General features: G+C 39.2%; 1 protein-coding gene across 6 annotated transcripts in view; it reads right to left on the bottom strand.

Annotated features, from left to right (window-relative positions):
* Positions 1-13,445: 13,445 nt before the first annotated feature.
* The window catches only part of MYO1B (myosin IB), a 192,318-nt gene continuing 180,054 nt past the window's right edge, over positions 13,446-25,709 (bottom strand). For all 6 annotated transcript variants that reach the window (XM_069577880.1, XM_069577882.1, XM_069577885.1 and 3 more), the window contains 5 exons: positions 24,503-24,609; positions 21,783-21,915; positions 20,998-21,150; positions 19,383-19,510; positions 13,446-14,779 (listed from right to left, as the gene is read on the bottom strand). In XM_069577880.1, coding sequence (XP_069433981.1) covers positions 14,656-14,779; positions 19,383-19,510; positions 20,998-21,150; positions 21,783-21,915; positions 24,503-24,609 — 645 coding nt within the window. In that variant the 3' untranslated portion in view covers positions 13,446-14,655. The remainder of the gene's footprint in view (positions 14,780-19,382; positions 19,511-20,997; positions 21,151-21,782; positions 21,916-24,502; positions 24,610-25,709) is intronic.

The following is a 25,709-nucleotide window of genomic DNA, read 5'->3' as shown; positions in this document are numbered from 1 at the left end:
TCAGATGGTAAAGAGTTTACCTGCAATGCAGGAGACCAGGGTTTGATCCCTGGGTTAGGAAGATCTCGTGGAGAAGGGAATGGCAACCCACTCCAGTATTCTTGCTTGGAGAATCCCATGGACAGAAGCGTGGAAGGCTACAGTCCATGGGGTCACACAGAGTTGAACACGACTGAGCGACACACACATGTACATGTATGCACGCACGCTTTCTTCAGAGGGGAGGACTCTGGACACCTTTTGTTTTGGGAAACAATTTAGCCACAAGAGAGACTGGATCATATGGTTTCAAAGAATAACATATGTTTGATGTTACATTTAAAACACGTTTATTTTAAATATCCATCTGTCAGCCACAAGCCCATGGAAATCTTATGACTGCTAAGTCAAGAGAGGCCCCCTATCTAAAATTTAAATGCAAATAAGTCTTCCTGTGTTGAATAAGTACCAGAAAAAGATGGAGAGAGAGTTGATACAGTTAGCTTCTTAGCATCTGGGCCCCCAAGGTTTTCAAGGGGAACGGTAGAAAGCTATTCCCTACAAAACTCAAATGAAGCATAAATTAAACTCTGCAGATGCAATTATTTCTCTTTATGGTCCAAAGCACCAGCTGGGTAGGCTCAAGAGCCATTTGTTGCTCAGGGGGCAGTCTGCCCGGCTGTCTCTTCTCTGTTTGCTGCCACTCACACCAAGCGCTGAAGGACATGGTTAAGATGCTGAAACCACCACTCACACCAAGGGCTGAAGGACATGGTTAAGATGCTGAAACTACCACCCTCATCCTCCTTACTTCAGTAGCTGAAAAAATACTTTAAAAACTATTGCCATTTTTGCTTGTGGAAAACATACCTGATCACATTATTCTAATTTTTTTTTCAGTAACAGAATTATTCTATTCAGCAGCTTAGAAAATAAGACAGGCAACAGAATAATATCTTACTTTTTAAAACAGAAAGCAACAACAACAAAAAAAAAACCCAAGTGCTATATAGCAGATACTCTATCAACAAAACAAAATCTGTCTCTAGAGGGATAATACAAATATGGCTTTCTTGGGTGTATTCTGAAAAGTTCAGTATTTTTATAAGTTTTATCTGTAATCACTTTACTTTATAAATTTCTGATCACTTGGTTTTGATTTTTCTCTAACTGGAAGTGTAACAAGTCAGTTCCTTTACAAGCAGAGAAGTGCCAGGCTGCCACACTGAACAGTGTGGGTAGCTCTGGGGTTGCTGACTAACTGCCCTGCAGGCAGGGTACCCAGGTAAACACCATAAGTAGGTGAAGAAAAGGAGGGTGCCAAATCTCTGCTTTTTAAGTGAAGACCCAATGCTGCTGTCATGACAGGGGAGACTTCTTCAGAGCTGCTTCAGAGGAGAACCAAGGTAGAGAGTATGGTCACAGTTTCTATACAGGATTCTCTAATCATATTTTCACCGGTCACATAGTTTACTGTGGGGCATTTTAATCTTCATCAATTTAATACCAAATAAAAGTACTCATTTGGGTTACTAATTTGTTAATAGAAAATTGTAAGTAATCTCCAGATACTTTTAGGGTCACTCTCCAATGCCAATAATTTGGGCTCCTGCTTTCCATTTATCCTGAGGAGGCTTAGAGATGGAGTAATTGGAGAGATTGAGATAAGCGAGGAGAATAACAGGGCCAAGTGACCACTAGTGAAGGTTTGTCCTTAAAAAAGAATAAACATGAGCCCAGTGTGTGCAATAGAAGCCCTGGGCTGTGTGTTTGTAAACCAGGATTAAAAACTAATGGAGCTGACAGACTCTAGAAGAAGCTTCCAATCTGCTCTAAAAAGCTCTTTCTCAAAGATAAAAGATGTCAGGGCCCCTGGTTCTAAGCAGTATAAATCTGTATGAACATCCATCATTACTTCATCAGAGGCTACAAACATTGGCTTACTGCAGCCTCATGAGACTCAATCAGTTTCCCTGATCCTTCCTATTAAGCCAATGGTGTGTTGCAAGCAGTCACATTGTTCTAGACAACAACAAAAATTGAAGTACCAAGTCTCATGTTGCTGTTCTTCAGTCACTTAGTCATCTCCGACTCTTTGTGACCCCATGCACTGTAGCCCACCAGGCTGCTCTATCCATGGAATTTCCCAGGCAAGAATGCTGGAGTGAGTTGCCACTTTCTTCTCCAAGCGATCTGCCAACCCTAGGGATTGAACCCGGGTCTCCTGCTTTGGCAGGAGGATTCTTTACCACTGAGCCACCAGGAAAGCCTGCCAAGTCTCATACAGACTTAATATTACTAATTTAAACAGTCACTATCAGATAAAGTGACAATTTCTCCCTGAGATAAAATACCTAAAGGGTCTATATCTTCTCAGACAGCTGAAGATCTCTGTTTTCTCCTCCTCCCTTTGGGGAAAATCAGAAGGGTCTATTCTTGACTTGTCTGAAACAGCCTTGAATCCAGGAATGGCTCATCTGAATGTCTGAGTTAACATCTGAGCTTGCCTGACATGAAACACTCTTCCCTGGACAGCTAGTCAGCTCTTCTACAAAAGGTAAGCCCAGTGGGACTCAAATAACAGTGGACATGGGGAAGATGCAAATATAGTTCTGAAATGGTGTTCATGATACCAGATAGTTGATACTTCTGATATTAAAGATAAGATTTTTTGGAACATACATCATCTTTTAAAAATTTATTTCTTAACTGAAGGGTAATTGCTTTACAGAATTTTGTTTTCTTGTCAAGCATCAACATGAATCAGCCACAAGGAATATACACCATCTTAATTAGAGGTAACTCCAAAGAATGAATGAAGACCAGAGAAAGACTTACTTAATTGTTCATATAAATGTTACTTTCCTTAAGATTGCAAGAGAGAAAATTTCTTTCTGAAATATTTGCCTGGGAACTGAGAACGATCCATCTGCTTGTGCCTACTTCTTGCCAGAGGGATGGTCTCAAAGTTATTATATAAAGTTATTGGTGGTGGGGAGAGTGGAGAGATGTAGGAATTATTATAAATAAATATCTTTCAGAAGAGTGGGGTTGAGCATTTAACTGTATAACTTGAATGAACAAAGAGAAATCTTCATTTAAGCGAACACTCAGAAGAAGGAAATGGCAACCCACTTCAGTGTTCTTGCCTGGAGAATCCCAGGGACAGGGGAGCCTGGTGGGCTGCCATCTATGGGGTCGTACAGAGTCAGACACGACTGAAGTGACTTAGCAGCAGCAACAGCAGGGGGTAGAGGGAGGTGAAGGGACAGAGGGTTAGAAATGGAGAAGTTTTGTTTCTATCTGGTCTATTTATTGAACAATTACTACGTGCTAGGCATTACAGCTTGGGTTTCTACATGGGGTCCATCTCTCCTGCATGTTTTTTTTGTACTGTGGCATCTTCCATTAATATATGCTCAGTCATGTCTGACTCTTTGAGGCCAGACTCTTCTCTCCATGGAATTTTCCAGGCAAGGATACTGGAGTGGGTTGCCATTTCCTACTCTAGGGGATCTTCCTGACCCAGAGATTGAACCCACATCTCTTGTGGCTCCTGCATTGACAGGCATATTCTTTATCTCTAGTGCCACCTGAGAGGCCCCTTCCACTAATATCCACCACTGTAAATTCATAAATGAAAATTCAGGAGTTTGAGCATCCTTTCCTAATCCAACTAAGGGAGCCTGGGATAGGGAGTGAGAAAACCAGGAGACACGGATTACAGTCTGGTTTTGCCAAAGACCATAAAACCTTGGACCAAATTACTCTGGGCCCTAATTTTTCTTACCTGTAATGTAAGGGAACTGTAAGTTATAGACTGCAATTCTCAAACTATGGAGTTTTGGCAAGGGGTCCATGAGTCTACGTGAACTTCTATTTATCGTACCGATGAGAGCAAAAATATGTATTTCCTCTTTGCAAATGTGTTGAGATGTTCTATGATTAAGAAAATGCAAACTTACTGAATGAATTCAAAAATTATGTATCTTCCCAGTCAGAAAATGTTAAAAGTGTGAGGTCATGCAGGTATTCAGGAATAAATTAAGAAGAGGTCCTCATACTAGACAACATTGGGATCCACCCAATTACATGACAGAGAAGATCTCAATATTGTTTCACTGCTATTCTTGAAACTCTGCTGTGAAAGGAGAGATTCTCGTTTCAGGCAAGAGTTGAAAGTGTTTTCTCTTCACTAACACTTTTAATCCTCAGCATCCACATTGTAAGTCAGAATGGCAACCTGTGAGACACTCTCAATGTACCTACATTTGAAAAGCAGTATCAGGTTTCTACCAAGCAATCAAATGGCATTTTTGTCTAATGATGTACATTTGGCAAGACTTGTTGAGGTGAAGTCTAAGATAAAGCAAAATGGCCCATTCAGGGATCTGATTTTGGTTTAAAGACATTTTATTATCTTCATGAAAAGAACAGTGATGTAATTATTAAATGATAAGTGACTTGGTTGCATCAGAATAGGACTTGATGGCAAAATTGTAAGAATTTAAATCTTTGCACCTAATATAAAGTAGCTCCCATTCCTAGAATGTAGCATGTCTTAGCAGAAAATATAACTGGCGCTTGAACAATGCAGGGATTAGCATCACTGACCCTCTACCCAGTAAAAATTCACGTATCATATAGTTAGCTCTCCATATATATTGCTTCTCCATATCTGTGGTTTTAGCACCCAGGGACTCAACCAACTGTGGGTTTTGTAGTACCACAGTATTTACTATTGAAAAAAAAACTGCATGTAAGTGGACCTGAAAATTTACACCCATGTTGTTCAAGGGTCAACTGTAGAATGAAATCCTGAAATCGCTGCCCCAAAGAAAAAGTATTCACAGATGGGTTTGTTTGGCAGGTACGTTGACAACCATGTGACTAACGATGACTTCTGAGCAATCCAGGATGAGGACAGCCAACCTGTACACCCAAGTGCCCATTAGAAATGGCATCTTTAGAAAGAGATATGATGGTGTGTCTGCATGTACACATATCTGCATGTACACTTGTGAAGTAAGTGGTTTCAAACAAACTGTGTGTCTGCTGTGGTTTGGGGGCAGTTCAAGACACCACATGGTATCCTCATCTGTGGGGTTTCTTTCTAGTGGAAGGAACAAATCGGTGGGTGTATTTCCTTCCCTTTTTATAATGTTTCTGCGCCAGCTCCCAACTGCTTTTCATTTAATATTACCAGATCCCGTTTCTTTTTCAGATCCAAGTCCAATTTGTGCAAGGAAGTAAAGACAGCTGTTACCAAACTGCCTTGGAGACAATCAGAAAGACTAGATTCCAACTTCTGACATTTCCTGGATCTCTACCTTAATTTGTCCGTAATACACAGACACAAAGCTATGGTAAAGTGAATGTGCTTTCCAACAAAAAGGTGCGTATGAACATCTTTCTTTTTATTTTTGTTTATAGTCACCCAAAACCTACAAAGTAATACTATGGTAAAGTGAATGTGTTTTCCAACAAAAAGATGCCTATGAAAATTTTTCTTATTTTTGTTTATAGTCACCCAAATCTTAACACCATTCAGGTATGACCTAAATCAAATGATTTAGATCAATCAATGTATAATCAATGACCTTATGATTATACAGTGAAAGTGAGAAATAGATTCAAGGGATTAGATCTAATAGACAGAGTGCCTGAAGAACTATGGACAAAGGTTCATGACACTGTACAGGAGGCAGTGATCAAGACCATCCCTAAGAAAAAGAAATGCAAAAAGGCAAAATGCTTGTCTGAGGAGGCCTTACAAATAGCTGTGAGAAGAAGTGAAAGGCAAAGGAGAAAAGGAAAGATACAAGCATCTGAATGCAGAGTTCCAAAGAATAGCAGGGAGAGATAAGAAAGCCTTTCTCAGTAATCAATGTAAAGAAATAGAGGAAAACAATAGAATGGGAAAGACTAGAGATCTCTTTTAAGAAAATTAGAGATACTACGGGAACATTTCATGCAAAGATGGGCACAATAAAGGGTAGAAATATTATGGACCTAACATAAGTGGAAGATACTAAGAAGAGGTGGCAAGAATACCCAGAACTATACGAAAAACATCTTCATGACCCAGATAATCACGATGGTGTGATCACTCACCTAGAGCCAGACACCCTGGAATGTGAAGTCAAGTGGGCTTTAGGAAGCATCACCAAGAACAAAGCTAGTGGAGGTGACGGAATTCCAGTTGAGCTATTTCAAACCCTAAAAGATGATGCTGTGAAAGTGCTGTTGCTCAATATGCCAAAAATTTGGAAAACTAGCAGTGGCCACAGGACTGGAAAAGGTCAGTTTTCATTCAATCCCTAAGAAAGGCAATGCCAAAGAACGCTCAAACTACCACACAATTGCACTCATCTCACATGCTAGTAAAGTAAAGCTCAAAATTCTCCAAGCCAGGCTTCAGCAATATGTGAACCATGAACTTCCAGATGTTCAAGCTGGTTTTAGAAAAGGCAGAGGAACCAGAGATCAAATTGCCAACATCCACAGGATCATCAGAAAAAGCAAGAGAGTTCCAGAAAAACATCTATTTCTGCTTTATTGACTATGCCAAAGCCTTTGACAATACACTGTGGAAAATTCTGAGAGATGGGAATACCAGACCACCTGACCTGCCTCTTGAGAAACCTGTATGCAGCTCAGGAAGCAACAGTTAGAACTGGACATGGAACAACAGACTGGTTCCAAATCAGGAAAGGAGTACGTCAAGGCTATATATTGTTGCCCTGCTTATAGAACTTATATGCAGAGTATATCATGAGAAATGCAGGCCTGGATGAAGCACAAGCTGGAATCAAGATTGCCAGGAAAAAGATTCTAATTCATTGGAAGGACTGATGCTGAAGCTGAAACTCCAATACTTTGGCCACCTGATGCGAAGAACTGACTCATTTGAAAAGACCCTGATGCTGGGAAAGATTGAGGGCAGGAGAAGGGTACAACAGAGGATGAGATGGTTGGATGGCATCACCAACTCAATGGACATGAGGTTGAGTAAACTCTGGGAGTTGGTGATGGACAGGGAGGCCTGGTGTGCTATAGTGCATGGGGTTGCAAAGAATTGGACACGACTGAGCAACTGAACTGTACTGAAATCCTACAAATATTCAAGACAGAAAGTTTTCTCTCCTTCTGAGTAAATGTTATACCTGAGCAGCATTAAACTTGTCAAGCCCTTTTTGAACCTGAATCTCAAAATGCCAGCTTAGACATCTGAATAGAAACTTACTGATTTTCCCCCACGAGGAAGTATGTGTAAATCACTCAGTCATCTCTGACTCTCTGACCTCATGGGCTCCTCTGTCCATGGAATTCTCCAGGTAAGAATACTGGAGTGGGTAGCCATTTCCCTCTCCAAGGGATCTTCCCAACCCAGGGACTGAATGCATCTCCAGCATTGCAGGTGGATTCTTTACTGTCTGAGCCACCAGGAGAAAGTTATTAGGTAGTTTCAATGGAATAAAATGGTGCTGTTTCCTATCTAATAGATACAGCTCTATCTTCTATGAGCTTCTATTCTAAAAGCTGTTTTCAAACTTTAGGAAATTCATTTCAGGTCATTTTTAGGGGCTATAACAAGGAGAATGAGTCTTTATGATTACTCTGCTTCAGTATAAGTTAGAATACATTCTATGAGACAACAGAATGGCAATATTATCATACACATTATGTTACTGAATAAACAATGAAGATGATCTTGTAGCTGAAGAACTACTTTCAGGTTTCTAAATCGAAGTTTTATTTTCTGCTGTGCAGTGCCTCAACAAATCCACCCCTCTCCTTTCTGTGTATAAGCTAAGACCCATGTAAACTTATTTGATTTATAGACATGCATACCTTTCTGGGAAATGATTATTACTACTGCATATAAAATTAACAATAAACATGTTTTTCTATGTTTATAATTTGCCCCTCATAAAAAAAGAAGGGGATGGTGAATGCATATGCCTTTACTGTTCCTCTCTGTCAATTAAAATCTCTGTCAGGAAAGCTGAGTTTGCAGAAATCATTTTAGAGAAGGCAATTCTGAATTTAACTAGCATAGAACTGCACACAAGAGAATGGAATGGCTGATTACTAGGAAATGATTCACAAAAAAAATTTTAATTAAAAAAAGTGTTTGAGTACCACAGAATGTGGTACTCAATGATGTGAATTCCACTTACAGTACCTCACAGCCTCACCTACAAATTATTATCACTGCACAAGGTAAGTCATCGTAATTGTAGACGACTATTAAAGAACCACCTCAGAGGTCTCTCATGATTTACCACAAAAGAACTGAGCACAATGATGGCTCAATGGGTAAAGAATCTGCCTGTAATACAGGAGACATGGGTTTGATTCCTGGATCTGGAAGATTTCCTGGAGGAAGGCATGGCAACCCACTCCAGTATTTTTGCCTGGAAATCCCACGAACAGAAGAGCCTGGGGGCTACAGTCCATGGAGTCGCAAAGAGTTGGACATGACTGAGCGACTAAGCACAGCACAGGAAAGAACTGGATTGAAGAAGGAAACACCTAAAAATATTCAAACACACTTTTTATGAAGACTGCATGGAAAACTGTAAATGGAGATAATCAGGGATATGGATAGGAGCCACTGAGTTAATGGAAAACCAAAATATCATATAAAATTAGAAGCTGCTAATTTACTTCAAGGAAACCTTGAATCTTTTCTCCATATGATCCCATTAGAAACTCCCATGCCTGATCCTTGTGGCTAGAGAAAGGCTATTTAAGTTCACATTTTTAGAAATCCAACTGTCACTACTTAAAGTACCTGAAAATTTATTAGTCTTAATGCTTTCCCCCTTCTACCACAAGAGTGTATGACCTCTAAGAGTCATGAATTTCACTTCTAAATGACTATGTCAACATGTTGCAAAGCTACAAACTAATATTAGTTAGTACTAACATAAAGATACATAATCAATGTAATAAAGAATCAAACAGTACAGTGGGGCAAGGATGGCCTTTTCAATAAAAGGTGCCAGGTTCACTGCATATCAATGCGGAAAAAAATGAATCTTAACTCCCTACCTTACACCATTCAAGAACAAAAGCAAACAAACAAAAACTCCTATAGACTAAAGAGCTAAATGGGAAAGACAAAAATAAGGGTTTTAATGGAAATCATAGGCAAATATAATCATAGACTTGGGTAAACAAGCATTTCATAAATAGAAAACTAAAAGTATTAACCATAAAGGAAAGAATCGGCGAACTATACTACGCTAAAAGGGAATATCTAGTCATCAAAAGGCACTGGTAAGCAAGGAAAAAGGAGACCAGACTGTGAGACAATACAGACCACACACACACCCTATAAAGGTCTCATATACAAAACAACTGCAAGTCAAAGACAGAGAATTTGAACAGAAAAAAATGTCAAAATACTTGAATAGGCACTTCACAAAAGATGATAAGCAAATGGGCAATATTGAAAAGGTGTTTGGGTTCATTAGTCACCAGGAAAATTTGAATTAAAGATCCATCAGAAGGATCAAAGTGAAAATGACGGCCAACACCCGGTATGGCAAGGACGTGGTGCAACCATGACTTCGTGCGCTACTGGGGAGAGTGTAAACTGGTGCCGATTCTTTGTAAGACAGTTTGACGGAATCTACTAAAGCTGGACACATGCTTACCTATGAACCAGCAGCTCTATTCCCAGGTATATAACCAGCAGAAATGTATACAGATATTCACCAAAAGATGTTCATAGGAATGTTTGCAGCAGCACTGTGCGTAACAGCCAAATGCCCATCACAGCAGCATGGATTACAAAAGTGCTGTCTACCCACATGATGAAGTATCATACAGCCAGGAGAACAAACTTTAGCTATATTCAATAATATAAATGAATCCCACAATTATACCTTCCCCAACTTACGACAGGATTACATTCCTGATAAACCCTATTATAAGCTGAAAATTCCATAAACCAAAGATACATTTAATACACCTAAACACTAAACAGCTTAGCCTAGCCTGCCTGAAACATGCTCAGAACATGTACATTAACCTACAGTTGGGCAAAGTCATTTAAAACAAAGCCTGTTTTATAATAAAGTGCTGAACGTCCCATGTGATTTACTGAATACTACACGGAAAGTGAAAAACAGAAAGTTGTCTGGGCACAGAATGGTCGTAGGTGTATCAGCTGTTTCCCCTTGTGATCTCGGTGTTGACCAGGAGCTGCTGCCACTGCCCAGAATCACAGGAGCATCTCAGGCCCAGGAACAGATCAAAATCCAAAATTCAAAGTCGTTTGAATGAAAGAGGCCAGAAAGAAGAGAATATACTGGATGATTCTTATAGGAAGCAAAAAAAAAAAAAGGTCTAAATTAAAACATAATACTAGGCAACAAAAACAAAGTTACTTTTACATGGGATCATGACTGGGATGCAGGAAGTTTCTGGGTGTTATCTTTGGGGTGCTTTTTTCTTGGGTGCTAGTTATATGGACGTGTTCACTTGGTAAAAAATTCTTGGAAAGGTCCATTTCTGGTTTGTATATATTTCTGATGTGCATATCATTAAAAATTTTTTTTAAAGAGAATATGCCAGATTCATTAATTGGTGTGAAAAAGTAAGGAAGTTAAAAAAAAAAAGTTGGAGTGAAATGACTTAAGAGAATATTCTTAAAAGTCCTCACCACAAGAATTGAGAGGTGATACATGTCAACTAAATTTATTGTTGTAATTTCACAATAACACATATAGCAAATCATTATGTTGTATACCTAAAACTACCTGGAGGAGGAACTGGCAACTCACTCCCGTATCCTTGCCTGGAGAACCCCATGGACAGAGGAGCCTGGCGGGCTCTATAGTCCACGGGGTTGCAAAGAGTCAGATGCGACTGAGCATGAACACACACCTAAAACTAAGTGTGTGTTAGTTTAAAAAAAAAAATTAAAAAACTAAGTGCAATGAAAAGGTAACTGGCTGATCTATTTCTTTTCTCAGTACTGCCAGGCCTTTTGGTGAATATGGAATTAAATTCTGTTCCCAGTTTTCTCCTTAAACACTGAGAAGCTGAAACTGTTTTCCTTACAAAGTTAGAATTTTGTTGAATTTTATGAAATTGAGCAGTGGGATCTGGCCACCACGCCAGCCAAAAAAAAAAAAAAAAAGTTAATGAGGAAGAGATTGTGGTTTATGCTCTACTGTGATTAACTACAGATTTTGAAAATGATCTTCAAACCTAAGAGAACAAAGCAAACAACTTCAAGATTTGGAAGAAAACAACTGAAAAAGAATGAATTTTCTACCAAGTGGCTATTGGAATACAAGCTGATGAGACTATAGTGTCAGCTCATCAAGACTGAGGCTTCCTATGGTTCAGCTAGGCAAACCCTGAGAACGAAAGCACACAGAATGGAATCGTTAACATGAGATCCAAAGAGCCCCTCCAATAATAATATAACTCCTCAATGTTAAATCTTCAAATGGAAAATGAAAACTCACAGCTGCTTTTCTCACCAGGTGGAAAGAAGAGCAGACTACTGCCCTTCCTTTTCATGAATTTGAGTGCTGCTGTATTAATGGAAAAACAATGCCCAGTTTAAAAACAAATCCTACTACAATGCCTTTTGGCAAAAGAATAGACCATTATGGAATTTACCAGCAACTTACACCATTTCAAAAAGTGCTTGCTATTTGAACATCTTAGGGCCTAAACTACCTTACCTAATACATGAAATGTTAACAGCATATAAAGAGAGGAAAAAAAAAAAAACAAAACCCAAATGCTGTTTTCTATTATATGTAGCTTCAAAGAATTTTAAACCATGCTGTAATTATCATAATTATACTCAATTACATGAACTTGAGAGTTCTCACTCAGCATATTACTTGAAATGCCATGATAATAAAACCATTTATTCTCTTAGATTTCAGCCAAACCATCAATTCTAAGGATGTGCCCAGTTCTCAGAACCCTTGGCCCTGGTACACTGCCATTACAGACAGGCCCCGTATCGCCTGGAGTACAAGCAAAGGCACTCAAACTGCAGCTGAAGGTCTTCCATTTGAGTATTGGGTCCAAGTTGTTATTCCAAGTATGAAATCACAAAGCTGTATCCAGCCTTTAAGTTGGTAACTTCCCCAAGTTCCTTTCCTGCCTTGTGGTAGATGGATGTCAAAGTCAAGGGTAACTGCGTCAACAATGAGGGAACTTGGCAATATCATGGTCTGATGTTTGGTCCTCACTGCCTGGTTACTTTTTTCAAGCACAACATCTACAAGACACTCCATGGGCCAGGCAACCAAGTGGTGGTTGGGAATAAGTTAGGGCTGTGTTACTAGGGTACACAGGAAATCTGGAGTGCCACCAGTACTTTAATTCTCCATTGCAGGACAGTGACAGAAATTCAAAGACACACAAACAGTGGATGCTCACCTGCTACAGTAGGTAACAGTACAGCTTATCATAATCTCTAGTTAGGTGGGACGTGGGTGACCAGCACAGGTTGGTCTGGCCAACAACATTGTGCCCTGAAAGCTTCCATTCAGGAAACAACCTAACGATGATCAGCAGGGGACTGGATAAATAAAGTATAGTGCATCCATACAACTGAAGACGATATGGTACAAAGAATGAAGAATGAAAAAGGCAAAGTAAAGAACAATATCTATAACATATTAGCTTTTGTCTACTAAAGCAGGAGGAAGGTAAGAATCTCTATTTTTATTTCCTCTTGTAAGCATATGCATAAAGTAAAGAAAAAGAAAGACTGGGAACGACTGAAGGCAAAAGGAGATGGGGGGAGCAAAGGATGAGAGACAGATAGCATTACCGACTCAATGGACATCAATCTGAGCAAACTCCGGGAGAGAGTGAGGGACAGGGGAGCCTGGTGTGCAGCAGCCCATGGGGTTGCAAAGAGCTGGACACGACTTAGCAACTTAACAACAAAGTAAAGCAAAACCAACTGAAAACAATAGTTCATTTTTCAGGAAGGCAAAGGAATTGAGCAAATGGGCGACTGATGGGATGGAAAATCTGTGTTATATGTCTTTTCATACTTCTTTTTATGTCAAACAACGGGAATGCATTACATATTTTTTAAAGTATTAAAAAAACCCCACCTCTCAGTTCCAAATTTCTACTCACCTATTTCAGGAATCATCAATCTACCACTTTAGATACATGTTGGAAAAGACTAAAAGAAAGCAATTATATCTTCTATTTGAACCAATAAGCACAAAGGCTTTTGAGGATTTTTTTACAGGAACAACTTTTTTAAGTACAAAAGTTAAAAGAAAATCCCCAGAAAAATAGTTTAAATGACTGTTTCTGGTTTATAAAAGGTAAGTGAAATTCAATTACACAGAGAACATGTAATGTTTGGATTGTAAAGCCTTTCCGTGCGATAATACATTGACACATAACTTAAGAAAATAGCTTGAAATACAAAAATACAGTTGTGATCCAGGAAATGGCACCAAATTAGAACAGTTTTATTATTTAACATACCAATGTATATACATTATCCTCCCAAATAAAAAACAATTTTGATTCCAAAGTTTAAAATGTGATTTCCAAAATGAATCCTAACCATAAATTTTGGGGTAAAAATAGTCCTGCAAATTAACACACATCATTTTGATCCTTGACTAAAATATGCACCCTGTACTAATCACCTCTCCATACAAAATGTATATTATAAATAAAACTTTCAAAAAAGATCTCAGATGTTTACTGCACATCATAGAGAATGCTTATCACCATCTGAAAGGCTTTAAGCCCTTGCCTTTATTAGATGTTTAAAACAGATACTCAAATCTGGATGAAAACAACACTCTGCAGGTATTAGCATATCTAGGATCATATATGATGCTTGTCAGAAACAGGAATATATAACCTTGCTGGACTGCTTCTGTTACTTTTTCTAAAGTAAGAATTACTCTTTCCTACTGTTTTAAAAGCAATGATAAGAGATGTGAACAAATTAAAAGTCCTGTTCAAATGTCAGTTTTCTCTTTTCAAACAGAAACCACATGTAGAGGCATTTTTACCCAGTCATATATTTCTACTTCCTAGGACCAGCCCTTCTTGAAGTATATATTGTTAAAGACCATCCTACAAGGTTCCTAATGAATGCTGTCCATTATCACCAGTAACTGTTCTGGTCTCAGCATTTTCAAACTCTCTTAGCTCTGGTAAAGCCAGCACAAACCAGCCAGAACACAATGGCCTTAAGGGAAAAAAAAAGGGGGGGGCCCTACTAATAAGTTTTTGTATCGCCTAGTACAGTGCCTAGCACAGAGTAGGCATTCAATAAATAGGTGACGAATGGATGCACTATCTTTTGAGACCGTTTCCTACACTTCGATGTATTAATGATTTATGAGTAATATGCTGCATTAGGGCACACAAATCTAACATGATGACTAAACAAAGAACACACATGACATGGCATAGATACTGTTAGCTTCTACAATTCTGTCCCAGGGCAGAATGTGTACTTTAAGGGTTAAACTACTCCAATAATAAAAATTGATTAGTCAAATATTTTTATTTTGCCAAGGGACTCTAACAGTATTAACCTTTGGCAATTCCCCAACATAGAATGAACTCCAAACAAAACAAAACCAAATTGCACTGTTACAAAGAAACGAGTCCATGGAAGCAGAGAGGAGGCGCCAGTTAAGGGACAGCAACTTCAAGGAGGCGGTTGTTTTTTCGCTTGCACGTTGGGACACTCCCGTTTTTCTGGTTGCCCTGAATAAACTTCACGCACACTTTGTCTTGCCTGAACTGCACCAGGAACCTAGGAGGAAAGAATAAGACAAACTAAAGAAAAGTACACACAGAACAGCTGATGATCACATGAACACTAGCCTTTGTTTTTTAATGGATATTTACCTTGACAAGTATTCCCCTTTCCATCAGCCCTTCTAGCCAGAGGATTATACCACCAGGTATTACATTGCCTTTTGCTTCCAACGGCCACCATTTAGCCCTAAGTAAACTCAAGCTCATTAGCTCATCCTATTCCTATACAGTAGAAGGACTATGAATAATTATTTCCACATTTGAGATATTAATAGACAAACATGCTATTTTCTCCATTTTTCTCCACTTCTGCATAGCAAAAAAAGTAAAATTATCAACAAATTGAGAAAATGAAATACAGAAATACAGAGAACAGGTCCAGAGACATTCCAGACTATGGTTTCTAAATATTGGATATTTATACACTTCCTACACTACTTTTTTTATATCTATACACTAAATAACTGTTTTAAAATAGCTATGACCTACAGAATAAAAATGATGAAATCATAAGTCTTATCTGCCAGTTATATTTTTAATATCCATTTAAACATATGTATACACACACAGGTACATCATCATAAAAATTTAAAAATCTATCATGTACACCTAAAGACATCTCTTATGGTACAAGTGGTACAAGCAGTACACTGTGGGAAACGGTATTTTAGTTCAAATCTTTCCTTTCACAGACCAAGAGCAGTCAAGCGTTTGCCCACAAGACTATCTGTCACAGCTTCCTACAACAGACATGTGACTGGCCTCCCCTGGGCTGGGTGCTGTGAAGAACAGGCACTGCATGTATGAACGGAGGTCTCTGAGGCATCACTGGGGAGGCATACGGGCAGCACGGCTGTACTGGAACCCCGGCTTTCCCAGCTCTTTTCTCTCTACCATCAGAATCAGTATAGCATTGCCACGTGCTCAGTGTGTTTCTCAGGGAACTGTTTCTGAGTTACTGGTGTATAATTAAATGAGTCAGTCTAAAAAGCATGTGGCAGGGTCACATGTTCACTGGCACCCACGATAGCTCTGCTCTGTACATGTCAGTCTCTGCTTCAAGGTCTAAAGAGCCCATGTTTCGCAAACATTATGCCCTGGAGTGAAACGTGACACATACGCTTGTACTCATCGGTGGTACATCTGAGCTTTAGATGGGCTGTTTCTTTTCAACTTGAAAGCACTAAAAAGCAGCTCTAGTTCCAAATTCGGCTGCGATCTCTCTCTAGCACGCATACTTAAATCTATGTGCCTCAGAGGAAAAGCAAAATCTTTCAAGTTTAACACAAATACATACATATAAAAGATCAAATATATTTACATTTTAATTTTTAAAGACAATCTGTAGTGTAATAAACGTAGAGGGAAGTTCTTTTCCCAATAACTTAAGCATATACCAACTGTCTCCATGTCCTCAATTCATGCCCATGATTCACGCCAGAAATAACAGTAGCTAAACCTTACTGAGTGTTTACCACGCACCACACTGTTCTCAGTACGTTACACATATTAACTCAACTTTAAAACAGTCCTATGAGGTAAGTATACTATTATCTCTCTTTCACAGAAGAGAAAACTGAAGCCTAGCCCACAGTGAGGACATACCATCCTCCAGCAAACAATCATGTCAGATGCATGATTTCACAGCATCCAAACCACTTAGAATGTCACAGCAAACTGAGTACAGGTTAGTTGTTTGCATTTAAAATATTCAGAAAAACAACTGTATAACTTAAAGGATACACGTGTATGTATTACATGTATGTATGCCTATATACATATATTTAAAGTATTTGATAGAAAAAATTCACTTTAGTTTTCAATACTACAGATCCATTTTTAGAAGAACTATAGATCTTGTTTAATGTTATCCTTAAAATGCAATCTATTTACAGATTGAATAGTTTGGGAATTTAAGGACTGGGCATCACAAGGCAGTCGAGTCTCTCAATGAATTCAATTCTCATGTCGACATGTGCTGGTTAAAACTGCTCTGAGGAGGAAGAAGGCCTTTGGCTTTCCTCCTGTAAGCTGACATCCAGTTTATCTACAATGATTATGGAGATTGGGTTTGTTAGAATACCTACGTCTATTTCTAAAAAGGATGCACTGAGGGAGGTTTTGGTCATTGAAATGTATGTCTGTATAGTCCACAAAAAGACATCATGGGCATGCTTGTCCATGACTCTGTAAAATTTTGTTTAAATTTAAAATGCTCACCAAAAAAGTATATAATCCCTGCTTAAGGGCTTCCAGAGGTTATGAAGCAGAGGCTACATGCGAGCCTTGTTCTGCCACGTGGACTCCTGTGCTGCCTAGGGAGGGACTGTGGGGCCATGCAAGGTGCCATCAGCTATTTTCTTTGTATGAGACCAACCAATAATTAGGAATAGGAGAAGGAAAGGTGTTCTGGTCTAGTTTATAATGCTACTAATGTTTGTTTTCTTCACATGGACACACTGAATCTTCGCTCAGATAAGCATGTTTATTGAAAACTTACACACTTAGAACATCACTCCCACCCCTTCTGTGACAAGCAGGGTCCCTTTCACCTGGAAGTCGTGTTTTGAGATCGAATGCCTCAAAGACAAACTGTGAGAGCTGCTGACAGGGTTCTGTGGTTGACACAGCACCCTGCACCCCCACAGGGCGCCTCAGGAGAGTCACCATGTACACAAGACTACAAAAGCTCTAGGAAGTGCTGTACTGAGGGACAGTTCCTCTCTTCACAGCACATCACTACTAACATCCTGCCAAGGCAGTGTTCTCAGAATGCCAGTCTGGGAAGTGCTAAAAGCAGCAATCCTTGGTGGCCTGGATGTTGGTGTAGTTTTCTCTGTAAAGATGGCCCTATTAACATAGTAAACCACATGTGAAGCTGCTTCATCCATATACCAAGAAGCGTCTGCATCTGAACACAAAGAATCTTTCCAGGAGGTGTGGGAAGACCAGTCCCACTAGAACAGGAGCCCAGCTTCCTGAGTTATGAAATATTTCAACTAAGAGCTTAAAGATCTAACAACCCTAACAGGTGAACATTTTAATTGATGAGAACCCAACTGGTCCATATCTTTTCTCCTAAGTCTTTGTTTTATGAGAAAGGACTTGATAACAATGGAAGTTATTTTGTTTTAATTGCAATTTCCAATATAGGGTATACATGAAAGTCAATTACCACCCCTCACCCTCTATTCCCATCTAAACACCATTCCTAGTGTACGACGAGAACAGACGGTGAACTTGAGGTTCTGTCAAACCTAGTATATCAAGGAGAGCTGGTGTGGCTTACAAAGGGACAGGAATGGATATGAACTTATTTTAGAGAAACTTTTAAAAAGCGTTGAAATAAAATAGGCAGGGAAAATCTTAATTAGAAAATAAAATCATTTCCTATGCAATATGGTGATGCAAATTTTACTCCATGTCCAAGAAAGTATATATACAGACAGTAAACAATCTATTGAAAAGTAATCAATTAAGTATCAATCCACATAGTAACTAAAATTCATTCCAGTGATCTCATACTGACAGATTTAATAAACAGAGGGATGCTCCAACCTGTATGCAAATAACAGGTCTCTAGAATTAGAGTCCTACTGCGAAGCAAAAAAAGCAGATTTCAGATTCACAGCAGTCTTAACACTAGTGAACCCCAGTCAACCCAGAATGCTTATTCCATAACTCTACTTTGTATGTAAAAAAAAGGTATATCAAAAATACCTAACACATTCCCAAATGGCACTCTTGACTTCCCCCCACCCCCAAACCCCTCATTCTTCAATGTCACTACTGCAATAAATGGTACCATTTGGGCTCATGCCCGAAACCTAACACCCAATCTGTTAATAAGTTCTCTTGTTTTCCTTCAAATTACATTCAGAACCTGACTACTTCTCACAGCCTCCCACTCACACCCCTGCCTAAGCCTCGTCATCCTTACCCGACAGCTCGGAGAAGCTCCTATTTCCTCTGCTTTCGCTCTTGCCTCCCTACAGTTATTCTCCACACCACAGGCAGAAAGATCTTTGAGAATCATAAATCTAATCATGTCACATTCTTGCTCAAAATCTATAGTGGCTTTCCATCATCCTCAGTAAAATCTCAACTCTAGGCTCTACACAGACCCTGCCTCTTGCTCCACGGTCCTCCCCCACTCCCTATTTTGCTCTAACAATGTCCACTCCCACTTCAGGGCCTCTGCACCTGCTGCCTCTCCTGGAAGGCATCTCCCTGGATTCCAGTTTCAATTCAAGTGTCATCGCATCAAAGCGGCCTCCCTGGTCTACTATCAAAAATAACACTTTCTGACCTTTACTCTGCTTTTTCTTTCCTATGCCAGCATTTACGACTAACCAAAGTCATGCCACCTACTTATTATTTCATCTGTGCATATCTGTGTCCTCTATTAGGATGTCAGGCATGTGACCGTGGATACTTGGTCAGGGTCACTCACTGCCCATCCGTCACCTAGATCACATGTCGAACACATACTCGGTCCTCAATAAGTAGTAGCTGTCAAAATGAATGAGACCAGGTCCCTCAACTAAAGCAATAAAGCTGACACGGAAAAGACATATTCAAAAAATTCATAAACATACTCATCAGAAATTTCAATATTGAGCTTCTGTTTGGTTTGGCTGAGAGTCGTCCGATAGAGCTTGGTGGCCATTTCAATCAGGTGATCACTGCTGAAGAGAAAGTCTCCCTTACTAGCTGCTTCGCAGCCCTGAAAGAACAAACCAAGAGTCAGGCTAACTGTAATTAAAGACAGCTCGGGAGGTTATGTGTTTACAGGTTTGGCTGAAACCACATTCACAATCTCTTTAAAACATCAGCTACTGGTGTCAAGTCTTCCGAATCAACAGTGATGACAAGAGCAGTCATCATTTCTTCCAACTTGCTCAGAGCACTTTAGTAAGGTCACCTAAGCCCTTGTCCCCCCGAGCTGGTCGATGGACCAGAAGTACCCCCAGCACCACCTAGGAGCTTGTTGGAAAAGCATATGCTGAGTCAGGCCTGACCACAGGCTTACGGCAGATGCTTCCACAGCGAGGCCCATGTGTGATCTGCTTGCTTGCAGGTTGGAGAAGCACTCACTGGCCTAACCTACAACTTATCCTGAAAGCGCTGTTCTAAAAGCTCCTCCATGATTTGGTTAAAAAAATAAGAATAGCAGCAACAACGCTTGCAACAAATATTCTAGGGCAGTGTCCCAACCTCAGCTGCACAAGGGACTCACCTGGGGAGTTTTCAGAAAATAGGGTGCTTGTGCCCCATTCCAAGAAACTCTAATTTGGTTGGACTGGGGAAATGGCCTATGCACCAGCATATTTTAATATATAATCGAGGCTCATAATCAGCAATGAAATAATATGCTCCCTTAGGTTAAAATCCACAGTGGGGAAAACAGGCTAAACAAAACTTATGGGATTTTTTTTAAAGTTCAAAATCAGTTAGATAGACTACTATCTATTAGTTAAGTATATGTCTCTATATATGTTAATATTTACTGACATCTGTTTATTCAGTGACTATTATGTGACATGTACTATGCTAAGCACTTTACATAGTTCCATTCAACCCTTATAACAACACTATTAAGTAGGTACTAATATTTTTCGTAAGAGAAGAAAAATTAGGTAGGCATATTAAAGTTTAAATACCTTGGCCAAAGTCACTATAAAGTTAACGGTACCAATGCCAGAGTCTACACTTTAACTGCCCAATTCAAGCCAGGCATTCCTGGTTAAGCTGACATCAAAAAATCTTCAGGTCAAAATTATTATGCAGTTGTTTTACTATAGTTGCATCCTTTAATTAGAAAATCCCCAAATTGAGTACGGACAAGAAGACATTTACCAATTTAGGAGATACAAGAAATAATAGAAGGAAGCATAATTTTAAATGTCTTGATATTTCTAGGCATTAGTCTCAAAATAATGCACATAACACTGGGTATAAACAAAAAGCTACTCAATGAAATGAGAATTCAAGTGAACAAGTCAATAAAAGTCATTAATCTTATTTAGTTACTGAAAAATGAAGCCTGAGATTTTATGTAAGAGTGAATATAGCCCGATTTTGCAGATCAGTAAGAAGGATATATAAACTTCAAGTAACAGGATTATCCACATGTGGAAAATCTCAAATCAATGGCTGAGAGATCAGACCAATGCAGAAATCTTTCAGTCAAATCAATAGTTGAAGCTTTACCTCTTTGAGGTGGATGGCAAAGAAGCCATCATTTTGTGAGCTCATAGATACTTTGGTTACATCCACCAGGGGAACCTCTGACTTTATCTGTCCAGACTTTTGATCAGCAAGAAGGAGATTATTATTTGTTAAGAGGAAAATACGGGATGTACTCTACGAGAAAACAAAACAAAAAAAGATATAAAACCAAAGATCAAAAACACCTCCAAACTGTCCATGTGTTTAAGGCATTAGTTATTATAGAAACGCATATCTTATAATAGTATTTTTCAGCCTGAACACCTATGTAAACTGAAAACACACTAAAGAATATAGCCAATCTATTTCAATTTGCAAAAATTTCAGAGAATGAGCAAAATTCCACCTAAGCTTAAAGGCAAGAGAAAATAGCTTCCTTCACAGTAACTCTGCAGAGAATATGAAATGCAAAATTTTTTTTGATGTTTAGTTGATTTATAATGTGGTAGTTTGAAATGTACAGCAAAGTGATCCAGTTATACATATACTGTGTACATATTTCTTTTCAGATTCTTTCCCATTATAGATTATTACAAGACATTGAATATAGTTCCTTACAGTAGGAATTTTCTGTTTATCTATGTTATATAAAGTAGTGTGTATCTGTTAACCCCATATTCCTAATTTATCCCTCCCCTCCCCTTTCCCTTTTGATAACAGTGCTTGTTTTCTACACCTGAGTCTTTCTGCAATGCAGATTTTAACATTCAGAAAACTGTCCCAATTGAAACACTGTCATTAAAGGTCTCCAGGGTTAGCATTCTTACCTTCCCGTTAGCACGGTTAATTTTGTTCACAATCTCAGCAATGATAATCTTTTCTTCAATGGCATCTTTGAGTTTCTTATACTTGGGATTCTTATTGATTTCCAGGTAAGGTCCCTGGAATGGCTGCCCAACACTAAAGGGAAAAAGTTCCTAACATTAGAAACGGTTTCAGATGGAAGTACTACTAGAAAAAGGTAACGGGTTGGTTAATTCTGAAATTCAAACTTCATTATATTTTTGATGTGACCATGGCATTTGGTTGGTAAGACTTTGATACAAATCTCATCACATGGAACAACCAAGACAGAAATCTGTCCCAAGAAAGACAGTCAAGACCCATGTGCATAGTCTCATGGGAAGGAAGAGGCAATTTCTTCCAATCTGTTAATATAAAGTTAACAGCTGCCTACACAGGATTCATTAACACCTTTAAACAGTATAGAGCAACGATAAAGAGGGCACAGATCATTTTCTTCTGCTCCAAAGAAAATTTTCATTTTCTCACAAAGAGTAAGAAAATTGACAGGTCTTCTAGGGGGTAGAACAGATCCAGAGCAACCACTTTAGAAGAAAACTTTGGAGCACTTAATATTACCATATAACTCTGGCTCTAAGCCGGCCATGTGTAAAAGGAAAATCGGCCTCTCCTCTTAGGATATGCCCCTAAATGGACAGAAGTGGCCAAGGTAAACATTCAGAATAGGAGCAGTTTTCTTCCAAACAAACTACTTCTTGCAAGAGGCACGATCGTGCACCCAGCACCAAGATTTCTTTTCCTAAAGACATATGGGGTGACTTCAAAGACGCCAAGAAAAAACCACGGCTTCACTTTGAGCTATAAAGTTCTAGCAATTTGCAAATGCAACTTAAAATGCTTGCATTGTGGGTGGAGGATAAGGGCTGAAAATCCACGTAGGTGGTCAGGGTTTCACAGCTCCAGGATAGGAAAGGTCGGCACCCCTAAGAGCTGCCGCTTCACATAGGAGTGGGCGTGTACACGATTCCACTTCAATTAATGCCGGAGACTCAGCACGCCACCGTTCCTGAAAACTAGTAAAACTACCCGAAAGGCCTTGGCTTGATATTAACATTTTTGGATGATTGTTCATATTCTAACATGTTTTTAATAATACAAAGTGCTAATAGTATTGGAAATTTGTTTCTTCAAAAATGTTTTATTTTTTTCCCCCTCTTTCCAGTTTCTAAGGAGTCATCCACAGGGAATGTTAATTAAGAAGGTTACTTTACAATTTAAAGATACATAAAAAAAATGCTGAATGAATTAAGTTGGTGAGGAAAGCATACAGACAGTTTACCCGTTTGAATAGGCTTTATACAGCAGGCACTTTCAATACCATTGGTTTTAGGCACTATGTTTGACTGAGGGGAGTGTATGCCCCCTCAAGCAGCCAGATCAGCTAACCAAGTAAGCTGTGCTACTAAAATATCTAAAGCAAATGAGTTTGGCAACTTACGTGCATTTCCTCCTTTAAGAAGAACAGCTGTAGACATAGAGAACACACGTGCACACATACAACATGCAGTCCAAGTGAATATACTTAGCATATAATGCATTTTTATTTCTAGGACATTCTTTGGAAAAAGCTAGAAGTTGTTATAGATTTGGCTTGAAGTTGTACAATCTACTGTTTTATAAATACCAGATACAAAAGGGATAGGAATTCTGGGGTGGGGTGAGGGGGCGGGAATGATGACCTTGGGAGAAGTAAGAATATTCAGATAAAGCAGTTTTTACCACGAACTGCACTTGGCAAACTTGCAATTGGTTTTCCTTCTTTTACTGAGTACTTGATGTCTACAATAAAGGAACTGAAATTACTGCAGAGGCCAGTGAAGTCAGAGGCAATGAGTTAGCTGACCAAAAGTCACTACAGGCCACAGTCTAGGCAACGCCAGAAAGTGACAGACTGGCTCATTCTTCATTTATCTTACAAAGGAGATTCTGACCCAGCTTGTTAAAGTGGGAAGATTGGAATGGTGATTACAGGAGATTGTCAACAGAAACCAGCTAGTCTCTGAAACCAATGGAAAACGAATAGGAATTTACTGAGTAAATCTCTTATTAGCCTAGACAATTTTTATTTTAAATGACAACTTCTAATTATTTAGGAAGTGTTCAGGATAATGCTAAGGGAGTAAAACCATCACATGTGATCTTGTTTCTCTAAGTATGCTAAGTATGAAAGCTCTTGCTCAAATGTGTTACATTCATATTCAGACTTTTCAGAGTATCTTGGACTGCAAGGAAATTAAACGAGTCAATCTTAAAAGAAATCAACCCTGAATATTCACTGGAAGAACTGATGCTAAATCTGAAGCTCCAATACTTTGGCCACCTGGTGCGATGAGCTGACTCATTGGAAAAGACCCTGATGCCAGGAAAGATTGCAGGTGGAAGGAGAAGGGGATGACAGAGGATGAGACGGTTGGATGGCATCACCAACTCAATGGACTTGAGTTTGAGCAAGCTCTGGGAGATGGTGAAGGACTGGGAAGCCTGATGTGCTGCAGTCCATGGGGTCACAAAGAGTCAGACACAACTGAGCCACTGAACAACATATCCAGCCAATCTCAAAATACTTCATGAAATTAAAAGTCGGTGTGTCACTAAAATCAAATCCCACTAGAAAATGCCTACAATACATTTGAGAAACTTTTTTAAAATATTGATTTTTACAGGTAAAGTCAAACCATAATACCTAGATGGATATAAAGCCTTCTTGTCTTTGAAGAGTTCACTGGCTTCTAGCTTCTCTTCATAGATAAGTTTCTGTTGGTCTGTGAATTGGTCCCTGTATTTTTTACACTGTGAGATATGAAAAGAAGAAGAAAAAAAGACATCACTTATATAAGTAAATCATTACTCATCCTTAAATATGCTAAACCAATTTAACAGCAGTTAAAAATAAGAGTAAACGTGTATGAGATATTCATTAAAAGGTCAAGAGAATTTTTCCTTCTTGAGTTTTAAAAGGCTGGTCTTGGAAAATATCATAAAAACTATTTGTGTTGCAGAACTTGCGATGCTTCTTCAAAACATACAAGAACTTCTCTGGCCTGAGCCCTCCTGAGAGTACCATTTCCTCCCACTACGTCAGCCCTTGAACATCCACACTTTTTTGGAGACTCACAGGAAGAAAAACATGGTCCATCACAGCCCAGCATGCATATTTATACACACACATATATACAATTGACACAAAAGCTTCAAAAAACAGTGCTTATCCTGTCTACATGTCATATATCCTGTTATTTTCATTTCAAAATGCTGGTAGTAATACTACTAAATTGATTTCATGACTCACAAATATGTTACGATCTATAGTTTGAAAAGCAATGCTCCAAACCCTCCATTACCATTTCATGACATGGACATTGCTGTTTCTTGTTGTCTGTCACTCAGTCATGTCAGACTCTTTTGTGACCCCATGGACTATAACCTGGCACACTTTTCTGTCCATGGAATTTCCCAGGCAAGGATACTGGAGTGGGCTGCCATTTTCTTCTCCAGGGGATCTTCCCAACGCAGGGATTGAACCTGAGTCTCCTGCATTGACAGGTAGATTCTTTACCACTGAGCCACCAGGGAAGCTGGAATGTGGAAATAGGACCTGAGAAATCTCCCCTTCACACTGACTCTGAGATTGTACTGAAAGGAGACAAGGGATGGCATGAGGAGCAGGACCAGTTTCTTTAGATGAACTTTCTAGGAAATCCAGTTCACGGATGGGTGAGAATCACCCACATGATCAGATCATCAGCATTACTGCCCACCCTTGGAATAAATGCATCCTTCTCTTCTCTCCACGCCCCAAACCAAGGGAGGTAAGGGCAAAATTCAGGAGCCAGGGGGAAGGGGAGGCGGAGCAGATGCCTAGTATTCACAACCTCCCATCATTATTTCTG

This window comes from Ovis canadensis, chromosome 2, assembly GCF_042477335.2.
Source record: "Ovis canadensis isolate MfBH-ARS-UI-01 breed Bighorn chromosome 2, ARS-UI_OviCan_v2, whole genome shotgun sequence".
Lineage (NCBI taxonomy): Eukaryota > Metazoa > Chordata > Mammalia > Artiodactyla > Bovidae > Ovis > Ovis canadensis.
This window is presented reverse-complemented; position numbering and strand designations above follow the sequence as displayed.